General features: G+C 40.0%; 1 protein-coding gene across 3 annotated transcripts in view; it reads right to left on the reverse strand.

Moving 5' to 3' along the window:
- Nucleotides 1-18,682, reverse strand: part of LOC124168492 (sodium/potassium-transporting ATPase subunit beta-2-like) — a 120,227-nt gene that overhangs the window by 9,226 nt on the left and 92,319 nt on the right. For all 3 annotated transcript variants that reach the window (XM_046546810.1, XM_046546808.1, XM_046546811.1), the window contains 3 exons: nucleotides 7,444-7,584; nucleotides 6,298-6,417; nucleotides 4,691-4,872 (listed from right to left, as the gene is read on the reverse strand). In XM_046546810.1, coding sequence (XP_046402766.1) covers nucleotides 4,691-4,872; nucleotides 6,298-6,417; nucleotides 7,444-7,584 — 443 coding nt within the window. The remainder of the gene's footprint in view (nucleotides 1-4,690; nucleotides 4,873-6,297; nucleotides 6,418-7,443; nucleotides 7,585-18,682) is intronic.

Consider the following 18,682-nt stretch of genomic DNA (forward strand, 5'->3'; position numbering starts at 1 on the left):
AATACAGCGTGAGAGGTGCTTTTTGGTAGCTAAGGTAGTTAAAATTCCATTTTATATCCAATAATTGTGCCCTCATGATCTACTCAGTTAGAGCTATTTAGATAACATGACTAGGACAATCTGTTTGAACAATAGATATCATTAATAAATATTCCTGATAAGATTCCACGTTACTCATGTTCATTGAGTGTATGTAATTAGCTATTTGTCGAATATTCCGAGTTAGGAAATAAAATTTAAAGGTCATAATAATGCATAGGCAAGGGCCATCACTACATGCATTATTATCGACTTTATGGTCGCCATATTAACTTCAAATGCTATTTATAGTTAAGAAGAATATTTTAAGAAATGAAATTGTGTTAACATGCAGAAAACAACGTATGTATTGTGCGATTAGTTCGAAATCATAAGATGATATGCTCACAGGCTGATTTTTAGGAGCCGACGCTTTTTGCCTTTCATTTGTTTTCGCAACGCAGAGCTGTGAAGGGCTCCAACTTGCTGCGATGAGTTAGCTCCGCCCCCAAGTACGCAACGCCGAGCTATGAAGGCACCCTTATTGAGCTCTACTACCCTCTAGCGCCATGTGCCTGCTACGGTAAGTGTATAGCATGAGTGGGTAATTTCACGGAAACAAATTTTCGTTTTGACAGTGCATAGGTAATTCTCTCCGAGGGCTTTTTTAAAAAATCTGGCGGTGGTGGACATTTTTCTGTCGAATGTCGTTCCCATCCTGTGTGGTGTGTGGGTAACACTGCAAGTACAAAATATCTGTCCGTCGCATGTGACGTTCAGACCCTTGGCGCCTTTTGTTAAGAACAAGAGAAAGCCGATGCCAGCTTTCTCTACTCCCTATCTTTTTTAACGTGCCCTGAACGCGCAAGTGAAGTTATTTGTCGTTCGCCTTAACACAGTACTTGAAAGAGGATTCAAATATTGGCGAATTCCTTATTTCCGCCATCTTTAATAATGATATATATGCAGGGGTGCCGACTCATAAAAAAATATTGGGGAAGCCCATACCGGGGGTCTTGCCCAGGGAATTTTTATAAATAGTGCGTTTAAAAGTTTAATTTCGAAGCTCTATTTCAAATCCCTAGACTGAGGTTTGTGGTGATGAACATTGTGCTTTATCACCCGTCTCAAGAGACGTGTGATGAAGCATGGTACTCATTTCAGAAAATCATAATAATCAACAGCTTTCTAAACCAATTAATGCAATAATCAACAACTATGCGTGACCCTTCATCGCCAATCTAGAATCATTAAGTTAATACCAACGCTGGGTTTGAATGTGCCCCTTACCGTCGGGTTACGGTTACCCCTTTTGCAAATCCCTAATTTTCAAAATGGGTACTAGCAATCCATAAAAATGATACGTCAACCCTTGCCCAATGCTTAACTTGTATATTACCATTTACCATTAAAAAAAGTATATAACGGTTGCAGCGAATTTAAATTATTTGAAACCCATTATTAAATACGAAAGGAGTTACCAAGGAAAAAAAATGTTGAGACCTTAATTCCGAGCAGGAGAATCGATCCAACAACCTTTACTATGACGACATAGCATTAACTCCACTACGCCACCACGACTTGTGACGTTGAGGTTTTTGTAATACATAATATCAGACCAGCAGTGAAAACCGGAGCAAGGACACAGAGTATGCACACGAAATTAATCATTAAATCCATCAAAGATCGAAACAAAACGATAAATTTAGCAAGTAACTTCTCCCTCTTTGTTCATATATCTTCACATGGAAGCGAAATATTTGCAGTGCGTGAGCAAGGAAAACAAATGGAGTAAGGGAAACTAAATTTTCTTGAGAAGCAGAAGTGGCGCTACAAACTTTGTCCTAAAACTTTTGAAAGTGACTGTACCTGGTTTCTACACGAGAGGATAGGAGTTATACATCGTCTGAGGTTACCAATGCATGCATGAGGCACAGAGCTCAGGGAAACATGTCTTAATAATGACCTATTAAAACTGCCTATAGTCGGAAAGTTTTCTTCGTTTGATAAGGTATTAATAAACCTTTTTTAAGCCAAGCGCTACCAGCCAGCAAGGTACTCAGCTACCCGCTAGCATCCTGCGTCCTATCAGCCCTCAGAGCCTCGATCATGGTCACCTCACAAGGCGGGAAGGGAACCAGAAATGCGTCGCACGGACTTTTTCCCATCATTCCTACTTACTCGTCGCGTTTTTGCGCGCTTGAAAATTTTCACTTTTCATTTAATCGCGAAAAATAGATATCGTCATTTAAAAATCTAAAAGCGTGAAATACGTACTCCAGGAGTAATAATCTTTCGATTTAGGCAATAAAAAAATAATAGGAAACCACCCTATTGTGCGAATGCGAAACTTTACGTATGCATTATCTAAAGTTTTATGAGTGCGCACAACAAAGTTTTGGCTTTTCCGATTGATAGATTAGCACCAGGACTGTTTCAAAGTGGCATCTGTTAGTGATGTGCGTTCCAAGCAGCATGCCATGATTGAATTTCTCACTGAGGAGAAAAAACTGTGGAGGATATTCACAAACATTTGTGCAAAGCCAATTGAGCATCTACTGTCAACAGGTGTACAGTTAGTCGCTAAGTTCAGAGGACGAGGACATGAGAGGGCAGTTTGGTGGTGGTCCAAGATTTGCAGCGGTTAGGGAGACTATCCACAGCTGTCGCACCTGACATGTTGCAGCAAGTTGATGTTGCCATTGCCACGCCATTAATGCCAAGAGGCGGAACCATTAATTCAAAAGCATATGTCAACACATTAACAGGCCTCAAGACACGCTTCCAGTGACTTTGGCACCATACATACCAAGGTAATGTTTTGATTCAACATGATAACCCACGGCCCCACACAAGTTCAAGGACTGCTGAACATATGACAAAAAAGAGTTTGAGTGTTACCCCATCCACTGTACAGCCCTGACCTGGCTCCCTGGGACTTCCACTTGCTTAGGGCCATAACGGGATGGCATTCAAGGTGGACATTTTGAGGATGAGGAGGATGATTCACACATTGAAGAAATGGCTCCGTGGTCAGAAAAAGGATTGATACCAACAGGACCAAAAGGCCCTTCTTTCGTGCTGGAGGAAGACCATAGAATGGGACGGAGATTACGTAGAAAAATAGTGTGTAGTTGAAACGTCATTCTTTTGTTTGTGTAATAGGGTAGTTTCCTATTATTTTTTTATTGCCTAAATAGAAAGGTTATTACTCCTGTAGAATGTATTTCACGCTTTTAGATTTTTTAAATGACGATATCTATTTTTCGCTGACGATTGAATGAAAAGTGAAAATTTTCAAGGGCGCAAAAACGCGACGGCTAAGTATGAATGCTGTGTAAATCCCGTGTGACGTCGTTCTGGTTCCCGCTGCCGCAAGTGAGGTGACCTTGGGGCAAGACTTTGAGCGCTGATATGATGCAGGATGCTAGCCAGCCAGCAGTTAGCAGAGTATCCTGCTAGCTGGTAGCACATGGCTTAAATAAGAATTATTAATACCTTATCAAACAAAGGAAACTTTCCGACCTTAGGCAGTTTTAATAGGTGATTATTAAGACATGCTTCCCTGAGCTCTGTGCCTTTATGCATTGGTAATCTCAGACGATGTAAAACTCTTATCTACTCGTATAGAAACTAAGTCCCTATGACGTCACGTGGAGTGGCATCGCATGGGTGCCAATCTGGCCTTTTTCAAATGAGGATAAAATTGACCATTGCCATTCGTCTAAACCGGTATTTCGTAAACCAAATAATTTGTATATTATGAATACACTTATGGTGGGTAAGGAATCGCAATCAATGCCTTTCATTATCTTTGATGAAGGAAACTACCCTATTCTCATAACATTAAATTAACCCTTAGGCTACGGGAACGTTTTTGAATGGTCTGCTTGGTGAGTGCAGGGAAAACGTTTTTTAACGTTTGATCAGATTTTCTTATCACTGGCAGCCTTTCCTTAAGATTTTATTGCCACCCTTTCCGTGCTTGCTTGAACTCGGCCAAACCCAAAGGCAAAGAGCACAAAGGTGTCTTTCGACTACTGGCACCCTCACCACAGGGAGCCCTACCTGGATTATCCCTTTTACAAGAGAGAGCTTGCTGCTCCCTGTGGCACATTAACAATGAAAACAATTCCAATGAATCCTTGCATTTCCGAGGAATTTATTTATCTTGCTGTTGTCCATTAGCCAGGGAAACTTATTTGAACGCATTGGTCTCTCTTTCTTATACCATCAGTTGTGGGTCTTCTGTCCCTGCACAGTTACCAAGGACATATTATATTCATGGTCTGCCGTCAGGGGGTAGGGTGGGCAATCCCAGATTATGAGGGTCCTCTACCTTCTAGACACACGCCTGGGGTCAACAGAAAAACATCTTCCCCGCTCATGTCTCTCACACAATGGCAACAAAATTTTGACGCTCCCACAGCTTAAGGGTTTATATATGTCGAAGAAGAAAAATATGGTGCATTACTTTCTGGGCAACCCTGGTATCTAACATTGTCAATATATCCATCGCGTAATAACAACATGTTTTCAATGTATCAACCTTATTTAGATATCCGATGGATATCGTCTGCTTCTCGGGTAGGCTCTTCACAAACACAGGCCTTTCAGCTAATGCCCCACCTGACCTTACATAGCAGACGTATGGTCACAGTCATTGGCCTACCTTGTTTAACTTGAGGAAGATGCAAGGGGTGGATTTGTGATAGTCATAGAAGTTTTCTGAGGTGCATGGGCTCCAGTTTTTAACATCTTCATCACAAACTCGTCCTTGAGGTGGGAGATGGTCATAGTCGCAGTTGAAGATATTCTCTCCTCTTCCTGGCGTCAGGCCAGGCACTCGGTATACTGAAAAGAAAGGTTTTTTTTGTGATGTTATTTTAAACAAGACTAATAAATTGAATTGTGAACCAAGCTACATGTGAAAGTAAATAGATAATTTAATTTTATTTTGATATTGACATTTTCAAGCATTAAATAGTGAGGAAAAAGTACTGCCATTTTCAAACAGGACTCAATTCAAGCAAATGACTTTGGATATGATCATATGGGGTTGAAGTACAAAATGTTTAGATTAAATACCTCGTATCAATAACTTGTTGAGATAGCTTGATGAAATAAAGGGTAACACACTTCAGAGCATTGGGAATTATTTAGATAAGGGCATAAATACTAATATACAATATTCTAGTGTAACTATCACACATTTTCATGAAAACATCCACATCAAATATACCTTATGAAGCAACCCTATACTAGCCAGATAAAAATAATGATGGAGTGATATTTGAGTATGAAAAGTCCACAGAGGAAAATCAATGACTTTGACCAGAACTCAAACCAAAGCTTGCTTTGATCATATCCCTTCAATGAAGACTAGGGAGCATTATTGTATGCTGAAAATTTGGAATGAATGCCAATTTTACAAAAATGGCAGCATCACAGCAATAGAACAGCGGCCACAAAAATGAGGAGAGACTTGACTTCTTTAGAGAGCAAAATCATTAGCTTTTGGTTTGATCTATTTAAACCATCCACAATGTTTTTCACCATCACTGCTGCAAAGTTGACGTTTTGCACCAATGGCATATATTGATAAGTTTATTTACAAAGCCAATGGACTGGTGACTGTCAATGGATGATGGCTGATGCTTACAACTTTTTCAAAGGCCAAGTGATTTTTATTGGTCACTTTACTACAACCGTGGATACAAATGGGGGGCACGCACCCCACACCCCCTTGTGTAACTGCCCGCATTGCCGAACATTGCAGAACCACCATTGTAACTTTTTTATATCATAAGATGGCATTGTCTGATTTATGTGTATAATCAGTTTAAATAAAACTGTCTTAAACTTGAATGTGACTTGATTATTCTTTCATTACCATAAAGGTAAAGGTAGCTCAAGATATCTTTTGCGCCCCCCCTTGACTTTTTTCTGTGCCTGCCATTGCTTTACTATCTAACCAATTGTCTGCATCAAGTGATCATTAATTACCTGCAAGGGCAGATCCAGGATTTCTTTCTGGGGGGGAGGGGGCAAAAGCAAGGCTGTATCCAGGATTTTGTTCTGTGGGGTGCACAAGGATACCTTGTAATACAAAACAAACGCAATAATAATGGGACCGTATTATAATTCTTGGATATTTTTTAAGGGTCTGGGGGGGCACGTGTCCCCGTGCCCTCCCCCCCCCCCTAGATCTGCCTATGATCACCTGCTAATAGTCAATTTAAAATCGATACATTAAAAAAATGAATGAAGAAAACTCACCCTCCAGAAATTTATCCAGTTTATCAGTCCAGTGCTTCCAATTCTCCTTCTCTGTTCCTTTGTACCAGATAAGACTGCTGTCAATGTTAGAATCTGATGGCATTGGACGGAATCCCAGGCCTGGATGAAAATTAAAAAAAAATTACTGAAATTAAGTCATTGCACTGGAAATGTAAGAATTCAGGGGTGGATTTTAATTTTAGGTGCCCCAAATTTTATCAATATTTTTTAAATTATTATTATTTTTCAAAGAAAAGGTTAGTGAAGAGTCTGATCTGGAGTGTTGCGCTTTACGGTGCAGAAACGTGGACACTTAGGGAGGAGGACGGGAGAAGACTGGAGGCATTCGAGATGTGGGTGTGGCGAAGAATGGAGAAGGTGAAGTGGACGGAGAGGAGGAGGAACGACAAAGTGTTGGACATGGTGGGTGAGGAGAGGCAGCTTTTAGATGAGATACGGAGGAGACAGAAGGTATGGATGGAGCGAGTACTTAGCGGGGAGGGGATGTTGAAAACTGTGTTAGAAGGAAGATAGTTAGGTAAACGAGGAAGAGAAAGGAAAAGAATAGGATTTTTAGATAGAATGAAAGGTAGTAGGTCTTATTGTGCACTGAAGAGGGAAGTGCATGATGTAAGGGGAGGCTCCTAAAATTCTTCTTAAGCACTCCATGGAAACCTACCTTAATCGGTAGAATACTTAAATAATAATTATTTTTATAATTCTTGTATCCTAGTAAAGGGAGTGTGCATGCGAATTCATTATTACAAGTCCCAAACATGAGAGAATTGCATATGAGAAATGAGTTGCATTTATCGCAGAGCGTAGCACTCCCTAAAAAAATTTAAACGGGAGAACCCCTCTCTCTTTCTGGGGGTATTCCATACTCCCAGAACCCAGGTCATGACCCCCCGAAAATTTGAAATTTGACAAAAATTTGCGAAAAATAGATATCGTCATTTAAAAATCTAAAAGCGTGAAATACGTACTTCAGGAGTAATAATATTTCGATTTAGGCAATTTAAAAAAAATAGAAAACCACCTTATTCATTGTGCGGTAGGGTGATCAGTAATTTTTTCCATGTGAACTCACTTTGTGATGCAGATTACCTGCTATTTAAAATATGCAACTCTTGGAGAAATACCCACCAGGGTTGGTTCCAATGATTGAGGAATCCAGCTGCCATTTTGGAATACGAGGGTCAAGCGTCTGGAAGAAGACCATCAACATGGCAGCAAACATCCCAGCCAGCACTCCATAGAAGATCAAGTAAAAAAGACCAATCTTTGCTGCAAAAGAGAAAAAATACCCAACTTAGGATCACCGAGAGAGTATTTCCACAAGTAATATAATTTCTATAAATATTTGGCTAGTGATGTAACATTTCCAAAAAAAAAAAGAACTGATAGTAGACAAGATTTAAAAATCAATATGGCTTTTGAGCCATTTTTCTTACATTTATTTCTTAATAACATATTTTATCTACTTAATTTTCTGCATGGAGTTTTACATTTAATTAACCAGAATAATAGTAAACATTGCTGATATAAAGAGCATTTCAATCATGTTTAAGTACAGTCCTATAAGTGAAAAAACGTCTTAGACTCGGAACTTCACCTCCATTGATACCAACATGGCCTCTTCAAGGAGAAGAAATATCTTTAAGGTAATATCTCTTTGATGGTAACCTCTTCCGGTAAAAAAATCTTATACTTAAATGTATTTATACTTTTTATTTTATTTCTTATATTATGTTCACATTAACTACCATGAGAAAAATTATCCTAAATATGGGATCAAACCATGGAAAATCGTCCTTCCAGGCCACAGCACAAACAATTATTCTACACTATTTCTTAATTTATATGGCAGTTATAAACAGACAGAGGCCCAAAAAGCTAACGGTCCTTGGCTTAAGTCCTGTTCAAAGAGTATTTTTCTAATGCAGATTGCATACGTACATCTAGGAGTGTTGCAATACTTTCTATCGATATTATCGATCACAATTATATTATCGATAATATCGCAAAAACTATCGCCCATTGGATGCTTTAGCAAAAGCACTTATCTCTTTAAATGTCATTTTATATCCCACTTCGAAAGTTTGAAGGCGACACTTGGTACCTCCCATAGGATGTGGTACCGAGCGTAGAAGTCTCCTGATAATATTATTTTATTTTTAATGTTAGTATACCCCCGGAAGTGGCGTAGCCAGGGATTTTGTTCGGGGATGTGGGGGGTCCAAAACTAGGGAGGAATTTTTTTGAAAAGAAGGGTACTAAGTGGAGGGTTGTAAACTAATTTTAACACTTTTCATAATCGAAAAAACTTCATTTTCCAAAGAAATCTTTAGTAAATTCAACATTTTTCAATATTTGGTTTTCTTTTGTGATGCAGAGTGAGTGTGATTTTATATTTCGAGGGGGGGGGGGGTACGGACCCCCCGGACTTCCCCCCTCGCTACGCCACTGACCCCCGGAACCAGAATCGATGAGTCCTGTAGCCAGGTTTTACAGCAATCGAACCAATTGAACAACCATGGCCTTGTAGGATATAACCTATCGAGGCGGGACTAGAACCCGCGACTACAAGATTAGTAAATAAGAACTTTCCAGGATCCGCCGTCCTGGAGAAAAACTATTGGGATAATTGTGATGGCAATATAATCAGTCAGGCAAACCGCTCACCACAAAAACGATCGGAAAGATAAGGTCACTCACTCACGTATAAAAACACAACTCAATACTGAATTTTAAGCACAAGAGGTACAGAATAAATGAGCGCATATTTTAAGGTTTACTGCACACACCGGCGAATGAAAAATCTTAAAGTTAGCCTTTCAGTAAAGGAGCTTTTATCATAAAGAAAGTGAGTTATATTGTATACATTCGTTGATAAAATACTAAAATGTGCCGCTATTAAGTGATGTCCTTATTTTAAACAATTTTTCCTCGATGCTAACAAACAAATAAATAATGCCTTGTATCGATTGCACAAATTTATCCTCGTAATGGGCCGAAATATTTCAGTGCAATATGATCAATTTTACGTCACGAAAGGATTTGATAAAATACTAAAATTTGCCGCTATTAAGTGATTTCCTTATTTTAAACAATTTTTCCTCGATGCTAACGAACAAATAAATAATGCCCTGTATTGATTGCACAAATTTATCCTCGTCATGGGCCGAAATATTTCAGTGCAATATGATCAATTTTACGTCACGAAAGGATTTGATAAAATACTAAAATTTGCCGCTATTAAGTGATGTCCTTATTTTAAACAATTTTTCCTCGATGCTAACGAACAAATAAATAATACCTTGTATCGATTGCACAAATTTATCCTCGTAATGGGCCGAAATATTTCAGTGCAATATGATCAATTTTACGTCACGAAAGGATGATAGCCTGCAGCGACGCTTTTCGCCAAGGTACGCCAGAAAAAAAAAACTCGTTACAAATATCAGTTTCTTGATGAAATTCATTGAACTTTAGCGTTCATATGGAACATAAAATATTTCGGTGACATTTACCAAACTAGTTTGATAAATACTATCAAAATTCCCGCAGCAGTCCGATAAAAACTATTACGATCAAAAGGATAATGAAGCCGATGTAGCGTGCACATTTGAAAGATTTTCCACCCAGAAAAACATAAGTATGACTAAAAATAATAAATTAGGAGTTTAAAATAAGTTTCCGCAAAATAAATACAAAAATAAAGAGGAGAAAAGATATGCCTACAGGAGGCATTGAGCATGGGCCCTTAAGAAAATACCACCAGCCCAAAATTTTCCTCCTGAAAATAATCCAATTTTCCGAAGAGCCGCAAATATATTATCTGGGTCCATTTCAGAGAAAACCTTATCATTATGTAATCTCGCCCTTGGAAACAATGGATTCTTGATGATGGGAGGGCAGGCAACCAAAAGATTTCTTTCCTCGTACTCGCAGACAGCCTCCTACCACGTGCGAAGTGGAAGGAGCTCGCCTTCGTGGAAAATGGACCGATCGGAAGCCATCCAACCGGTTTTGCGCCAATCCCAAGCATTAATCTGGCACATGACGCCCTGCTTCACGTCTCGTATCGTGGAGAAGACGGAGTGCTGCTATTGGCTCCGAGAGAGTGTTCCAAGAATCGCACCCGCGGAGATTTTCCTCCTCCGAAGAGGCGACAACTTTCTCAACGGTACGCATCAAGCATGGATTTCCCTACGACTCGTCCCCGTAAGATTTCCCATCGGCGATCATTCGCATCCCATGCTAATTTATAAATTATAACACGAGGCGGGTTTTTCAAGTATGTGACCATTTCGAAATATTAAACAAACAGATAATGTTTTATAACAATTTTATTCTTACATAGAAGTGCACATTCTACACTACTTTTCCACATAATTTCCGTTAATATTACGGCACTTATCGTATAAAAAAACAAGCTTTTGTTTGTCGTCGTCATAGAAAATTGCCGCCTAAGTTGACATCCACTGCAAAACTGTTCTGGACCCGTGTTTTGGGACAGGAAAGGGATTGTGCTCGTCGATTTCTTTCCTCGTGGTGACACAATGCTGTGATACATTGTGAGACTATAAAAAAATTGCACTGTGCAATTCAGAACAAAAGACGAGGAATACTGAAAAAGGGGATCGTTTTGCTGCATGACAATGGTCGTCCACTTCCACCTAATCGAACTCGAGATCTCATTGCATCATTTGGTGGGGAACAATTTGATCATCCTCCATACAGTCCCGACCTAGAGCCAAGTGATTACAGTGAAATGTCTTTATAACGAAATCCTACGGACCGCCGAAATACGTTAGTTAAACTGAAATTTCGTTACATTGAAATGTGCGAAAAATATCGCATGAAACCCAAATTAGTAAAGCCTGTACTGGTTATTAAATGAAATAGATAACCAAAATTTGGAATTTTTTCATTCATGACAGTAATTTATGACTTCGATACACTGAATTTCAGCAAAAAAATGTTCGTTAAACTGGTACCCATTTACATTAAACAATATAGGAAATGTCAGGGGGACGGAAAATAATTTCGTTATTCTGAATATTTTGATACACTGACGTTCCTTATAACGACCACGTTTTTTTTCATCTGAAGAAACATCTAGGTGATGAGCGCCATTATATCGATGGAAGCAAAATAACGGTTTAGCAGTGGTTGTCACCTCAGACAGCAATTTTCAACTACGACGGTATAAAAAACCTTATTGTTCAATATTATGCCTTGGTATTAACGGAAAATGTGCGGGAAAGTAGTTAAACGAGTGCGCTTTTATGAAAAAAAAATATTTAAAAAATTTCAATATTTATTAATATTTCAAAACGATACTTAATTAAAAAACGCGCCTCGTAAATTGCAATTTTACGTATACGAGACAAGGAAAATCACCGGAATTTTTTTTGAAGGTTCATTGAATGATTTCAAGATGGAGAAAATACAGTTGTCTCAGCTGCGACTACTAGAATCTTCTAATCATTGCGACTGAAAAGCAAAGACTAGGTTGAAAGAAACTGAATTCCTAAAGGCCGTAATCTTTGTGTATAAAATACAGAACAGAGCGCAAATATTTAAGCACGCGATATTTCCGGGGAGTTGAATTAATATGCATTAAAAAATATTAAAAAATATGCATTAAAAAACATTAAAATGCAATCGTGAGTGCAGTCAGGGCCTTTAATAAGACGTTTGAGCCTACGCCTTCAATTTTGTATTCTGAAAGTGTCATGCTAATTCGACTTCTTTACGAAATATAACTTAAGCTTTAAGACATATTTGGCTTAATTTTGAAGCTAAATGCTTTCAATAATTATTTATTTCCTACAAATTATTCTATCCCTGACTAAACTTGCCTTTGGTATATCCATTGGTCTGTAATGATTGAGTACACCTATCACCTGTGGCGACGAGGAAAGAGGAATACGCGGAATGGCAGTTTTCCTGATTTATTCCGCGGGGATTACGACAAGAGGGAAAGGGAAAGAGCGTTTTCCAAGAAGTGACTTCAGTTCAAGGAATCAAAACCTACACTCTTAGTGGCCGGATCATGACACACATTTACTAATGATCCCTTTTCATTAAAAAATACTCCCATCCCGCACGTAATTGGAAAGGAATATATTTTTAAGAAAATTAAGAATTAATAGAACTGATATTTTGATTTAGGCATGTAAAAAAATCAGCTGAGACCTACATTTGAGGAATAATTTTTTAAATATTCACTATTTACGAAAGACGTTTCCAACGTTTAATATCTCCCATAGCCTTCACTGAAGCGAGGTTGCTTCGGATAAACTCACTCATCTTGGAATCAATACCAGCTGTTTCTTCCCAAACCAAAGATGTTTGAGTTTTAATACCAACGAAAAGATTCGTTTCTATCTGGAAATGAAAACGGCGTTTGATAGTGCCGGAAAAAATACTGTTTCCACTCTCGGCGCAAGAATTTTCACTTTTACAAATTTGCCTTGCCTAAAGTCTGAATCACACGATCATTTTTTTCGCCATTTTCGAGTGATCACTCCAGCGATGATCGTCGTGCGCAATTGTTTTTCGCGATCACTCCAACGATGAGGATTCCCATAACTTTTTTCATCACTCGTCTGGCCGCTTTTTCCGTCGCTGAAACCGTCACTAAAACACCATATCAGCCAATCAGAAGGCATGCCCGTATGGAGCGATTGCAGCGCAACGTTTGACAATCGTGGGAACGACATAGGTAAACATAAACACGCTATATATTTTCGTGATACGGGTCCTATGACAACAAGCTGTGATATAGGAAATGATGCGGCATGGGACGGCGGGAGGGACCGTGTGGTTCAGAAAAATGATCACTCGAGCGATCATTTTTCCGGTCGCGAAAAGTGATCGCTCGGGTGATCACTAAGAGGGACGAAACAAATGATCTTTGTGATTCAGGCTTAACTTAAGGTTGAAATTAAAATTAACACAGTTCGCAGAAAGGTAAGATTTTAAAAGCATAAGACACTACTTTTACCGCACTCAAATCTTTTTGAGGCGAATGACAAATTATAGCATAACTAATTGATTTTATTTACGGAGGGATTTGACTCACATTACCAGGAAAAGACACGGTCTTCCAAAAGTAAATTTAGATGCGAAATTCCATTTGGTTCATTTCTCTCGCCAAATTCTCACCAAGATGTGCACGAAGCAAAATATTGCATGGCCAAAGCTGTAAGAAGATTCCCGAATTAAAAGTTCATGATTTTTCCCCGGATAAAATCTCCATCTTTCCTATCTTTTCCGCATTCCATATTCTTCATTACGCAATTATTAAGACTAAGATTAGATAAAATACTAACTTCGTTCTATACTACATTTACATTCTTCTTAAAACGGTTTTAATTCACAATTTACACACAAACTTATAAACTTACCTATTCATAGCAAAAAGTCAAAATAAAGCATCAAATTTAGATTGACGTGTCATTCAAGAGTAGTTTCGAAGATTTTCGCGGATTAGATAAGATGATTTCTGCTTTTTCTTCGGGTTCTCACAGCGTCTTTCGTTGACCACAGTTACACTGACAATTTAGTCAGCGGACCTTCTCCTGCAGGCTACTGCTTCTACTTTAATTTCAGCGAAACTGCCGTCAACAAAAGCCAACGGACGCCGTGAGAAACCGAGAAAATGTAGAAATAATATCACACAAGTGTATAGAATGAACACATCGGCAGTAATTTAAATAACTTGAATCAAGTTTCATTAAAGTCCAAATATGGTGTAAAAATTAAGGTTTTTCATCAAAACTATAAAGTCCAAAGGGATATTTACCTCAAATCTTCATATCAAAGACTCAAGCACACAGCAGGTCAACAGAGAGGCGATTCTTATCATTCGTGTGTAGTGACAAATTTCCCCAGACGCCATTTTTCGCTGATTTTCTGACCCGTTTTAAATACCTTGACTTCATACGACTTCCCTGACCTGTAATTGGCATACTCCTTACTTTATGGAGAACAGTTTCAAGTAACAATTGAAGCTATGTTTCCCTTCTTACAGGGACACGTGCATATGCCAAGTGCCTATTTCAGACGAAGACTCAAGGTTGCAGACGAAATTAATTCCACGTTCTCCACGCACATGGCCTCTGGGTTGTGACGTAATAATACGTCGTGATGAGCACTTAAAAGATCGTCATTAAAGTTCAACTATTACGAAGATAAAAAGTTAGGGGCTAATATTTTTTCAGGCCGCTAGAAAGCTACTGAAGTTGACGAAAAGAACCACAAATGACAGAAGCCGGCAAAAAGGAGAAGCTTTGGAATAGTCACTAAGCACGCGAACTAATAAACGCGAACTGCATAAAAACTACGAATGAAGAGATGACCTCGTAGAAACGTCGGGTAAAAAAATGCTATTTTTTCAATTATTTCTCGATTGCATGGAATTAAAGCTTTAATTTGATGACTTCAACATCAACGTAAAGTTTCACGCTATTTCCACCACAAGATAAACTTGGAGATGCACAAAATTCAAACAGTAGTCGTCATTTGCAAGAGGAGGAGATACTAAGTCCATGGCCACGATATTATATGTGTACATAAATTGATGAAGGTTCCACTACAAATCATATATAAGGAAGGAAACGAATGTTTAAAACTTCAGTGGTAATAAATTCATTCTTACAATGAAGAAATTTAGTAGCTCTAGGAGTATAGAAGGTCCAGCAGGTAGAATGTTGGGCTTCTAATTGAAAGGAATCGGGTTCGAATCCCTGGTAAATCCTTCGGACACCCCTGAATAAAACCCTCCAAGTGTAGAGAGGCCCGGTGGGAGGAACTAGACTTATGGAAGGTAGCACACCCCTGCCCTACCAACCCAAACTAATTTTGGGGTCGAACCAGTAGGGCTAGAGATAAACAACTTAGTAACTGCATTAAGTTAACACAGGAGTAAGAAAGGAACACTAAGGGGTGGCGTAGTTTAACATTGATTGAAAAAAAATTATATCGAGGTCACCACGCTTTACATACATATGTTAAATGAAATATTTAACGCTAAATTATAGAAATATTTTTAAAAATTCCCAGATTTTCCAAAGGTTTATTTATTTATTCTCTAAAACATAACAGAAGACAGTGGCGGTTCTAAGAACTGGTCAGGGAGGAATTGGGGCTACAGGGGGGGGGGGGGGTCATTGGGGTCATTGAACTTTTCCACATGAATCTTTCTTTCAAAGGAGTCAGCATGTTTCACCGCACTTGAGTGTATCAGGACTCATCCTGATACTGCAGCAGTGTAGTGAAATAAGTTCACTCCTATGAAAAATAAAGATTTATGTGGAAAAATGCTGATTATCATTACTTCATACCCTAAACTCTACAAACGCTACGGGCTTGTTTTCATCGTAAAATTATCGTCAGGACTCATCCTGATACTGCAGCGGTGTAGTGAAACAAGTTCATTCTTTTGAAAAATAAAGATTTATGTGGAAAAATTCTAATTATCATTACTTCATACCCTAAACTTTACATAAGCTACGGGCTTGTTTTCATCGTAAAATTATTTTGACTGCTAGAGGACGCGTCCAGGGGCGCAGCTAGGAATTAAGGCTAGGGGGGGTTTCAGGCGCAACTAATACTCGGGGGATTGGAGGTAGGTATTGCATACCCGCCAGGGTAAGTGGTAGGTGCGGAGGCCTTCCGCCGGGAAAAATTAAGATAAATGGTTCAAAATGGTGATTTTTACGGTCTTCAGAGGGATATTTCATTAATCCTCACACTATTCTATAAGCAATATTAATCCAGTTAAGTAAAATAGATTTAACTTAAAATTTTCTGTGAGCTCTGGGGGGGGGGTTTATCCCCAAAACCCCCCCCTCGCTGCGTCACTGGGCGCGTCAACAACGAAACGGGTACCCACGTCTCTATTACTTCTCACCATGCCCTGTCACGTGACATGGGGATCTTCAGGCGCGATGCCCTGTCCCACACGAGAGTTTTGGCACCAGAAGGGCTCTTCGACTTCCTCTCGGCGTGGGTCGACCGACAAGAAGACGAAACCATGCCACCGAGGGCGTCGCACATAATCTCCATCGCGTGTCACTTGCGCAAGACTGACGCCAACGTGTTTACCAGATCACGTCCCGACCAGAGGGCACGCGCAGGAAAACAGTCCATCTCACATGGCAGTCGAGGACAATGAGGAAAAAAAAATGTTGGTTTGCATGGAAGCAGGGGAAAATAAAGAATACCCAGCTTATTAAATAACTAATGATAGTATTCCACCAAATGATATTTACCTACAAATTCATTTCAACCGATGAAATAGCTCAATTAACGCAATTAATATAGATTAATCTCAAAATAGGTTAGATTGCGCAATCGTATCATTAACATTCGCTCAAAACTCTCGTTTAATTTGGCTCAAATATTAATCGTTTCAGAAAATTATAATCGCATATTTTCTTCCAACCAAATGAAAAATACTCGTTTTTTGTCAAAACACTCGCATAACTTAACTCATCCTCTCACTCGGTGTATCAACCCTAAGGTTGGTTTGGTTAGGTGAGGGTAGAGCTCACCCCGGACTACGCCACTGGCGTGTGAACTGCACACATTTTAGGTTATTCCGTCCGAAGGCTTCACTCGGGATTTTGAACCCGGGACCCCTCGATCAGAAGCTAAATTCTCTATCTATCAGGCTGCGTGCCCCCCTTAACTTAACTACCTATGAAAAATTAGGCACGAGGATATGTTACATTCGGTATGGAGGCGACCGAAAGCTTAAGTAATTTGCGCCATGAGGGAAGGGTAGGAGAAGTAAGGGTGGAGAGAAACCCAGCGTCGGCATCAGCCTGCTCTTAACGAAAGGCGACAAGGGGACCACGGCTTAACGTCCCTTCCGACGGACGGAGTGTTGTCCTTGAAATGTCCTCCACACAGCATTCAAGCAGGGATCAGGCAGTCTCTGAAAATCCTCCGCCACCGCCGGGATTTGAACCCGAGCCCACGGGGTGGGAAGCCAACACTCTAGCCGCCACACCAAACTGATCCCCAGAGGTTATATTCATAACGTACCCAGGACAGGCGTCATTCAAAATACGTGACACCTCGTGATCCGGTTTCAGCAGGCTGGTTTTCGGGGTTACTACAGCGTAGATTCATCTCTGCAGACGACAGTTTCGCCGGCATTACAGCTGGCTTCTTCAGGTCAATGAATTGGAGATCCGTGGTATAGCCCGTCTCTTATACACCCCGTCGGAGGCCGGTGTCTTCTCATCCAGCTCGCTAACACATGGAGTAGAGTCCTCAAGAGTAAACCCGGAGAGACAGGACAGAGCCGGGAGATGCGGACCAATGAGAAGCCACCCGGGCCTCCTGAACCAGCCAATGAGAAAACACCGGCCTCCGACGGGGTGTATAAGAGATGGGCGATACCACGGATCTCCAATTCATTGACCTGAAGAAGCCTGCTGTAATGCCGACGAAACTGTCGTCTGCAGAGATGAATCTACGCGGTAGTAACCCCGAAAACCAGCCTGCTGAATCCTCACCACACCGCGAAAGCCTACACAAAGACCTCGTGATCCGTCCCACATAACAATTCGATACTGGCACATATTGTCTCATTAACTTTCGCCAAAGCTTCGGTGAGTCGTGAGCAGTTTGATATTCAGGCGCATGAGACCCAGAGGCCAAGCGATTTCGAGATCCCTGCGTCGTTAAGCATTCGGTACGCAACAAGTGCGCACTTGGAATACAAACGAGCATCTCAGTTCGGTTGCTTCGTTGGAGTGGGAGGAAGAAAGGTGCTAAAAATCCTGGAGGTGCCCACTGGACGAGGTTTTGTCGAAACAATTGATAGCTGGCGACAATCACCGAATTCTAAACAATTGAAAGTTCATATCACCTCCACAAGTGACGCCAAGAAATTTCCCAATCTTGAGAAGGACCCCTAGATCTGCGCTCCAGTTAAATGGATAGAAAATCGCACAACTTTGACATTTTTTTTCTCACGTGCCGTCCGAATAAAGCATCTGGAATGGACGACATTCCAACAGAGCTAATCATAAATACTGGAGAAAATATGTTGAACCAGCTGCACAAAATCATGAGAGAATTGTGTTCAACAGGTGAGGTACCATAGGACTTCGAAAGGAGCATCATAATCCCAATTCTTAAGAGAAAAAGAGGGGAGAACGGTGAAGGTTTTAGCTCCAAAAGCCTGACAACACATGCATCGAAGATACAGACAAAGATAATCTATAGAAGAATGGAACGAAGAGCAGAAGAGTAATTGGATGAGGACCAATTCCGATTCAGAGAAAGCAAAGGCACCAGGGAAGCAGACCTGAAGCCAGGTCGCCCGTGTCAAAAGTCACAAATCGCGCGCCTC

The sequence above is a fragment of the Ischnura elegans genome, chromosome 11 (genome assembly GCF_921293095.1).
Source record: "Ischnura elegans chromosome 11, ioIscEleg1.1, whole genome shotgun sequence".
Taxonomy (NCBI): domain Eukaryota; kingdom Metazoa; phylum Arthropoda; class Insecta; order Odonata; family Coenagrionidae; genus Ischnura; species Ischnura elegans.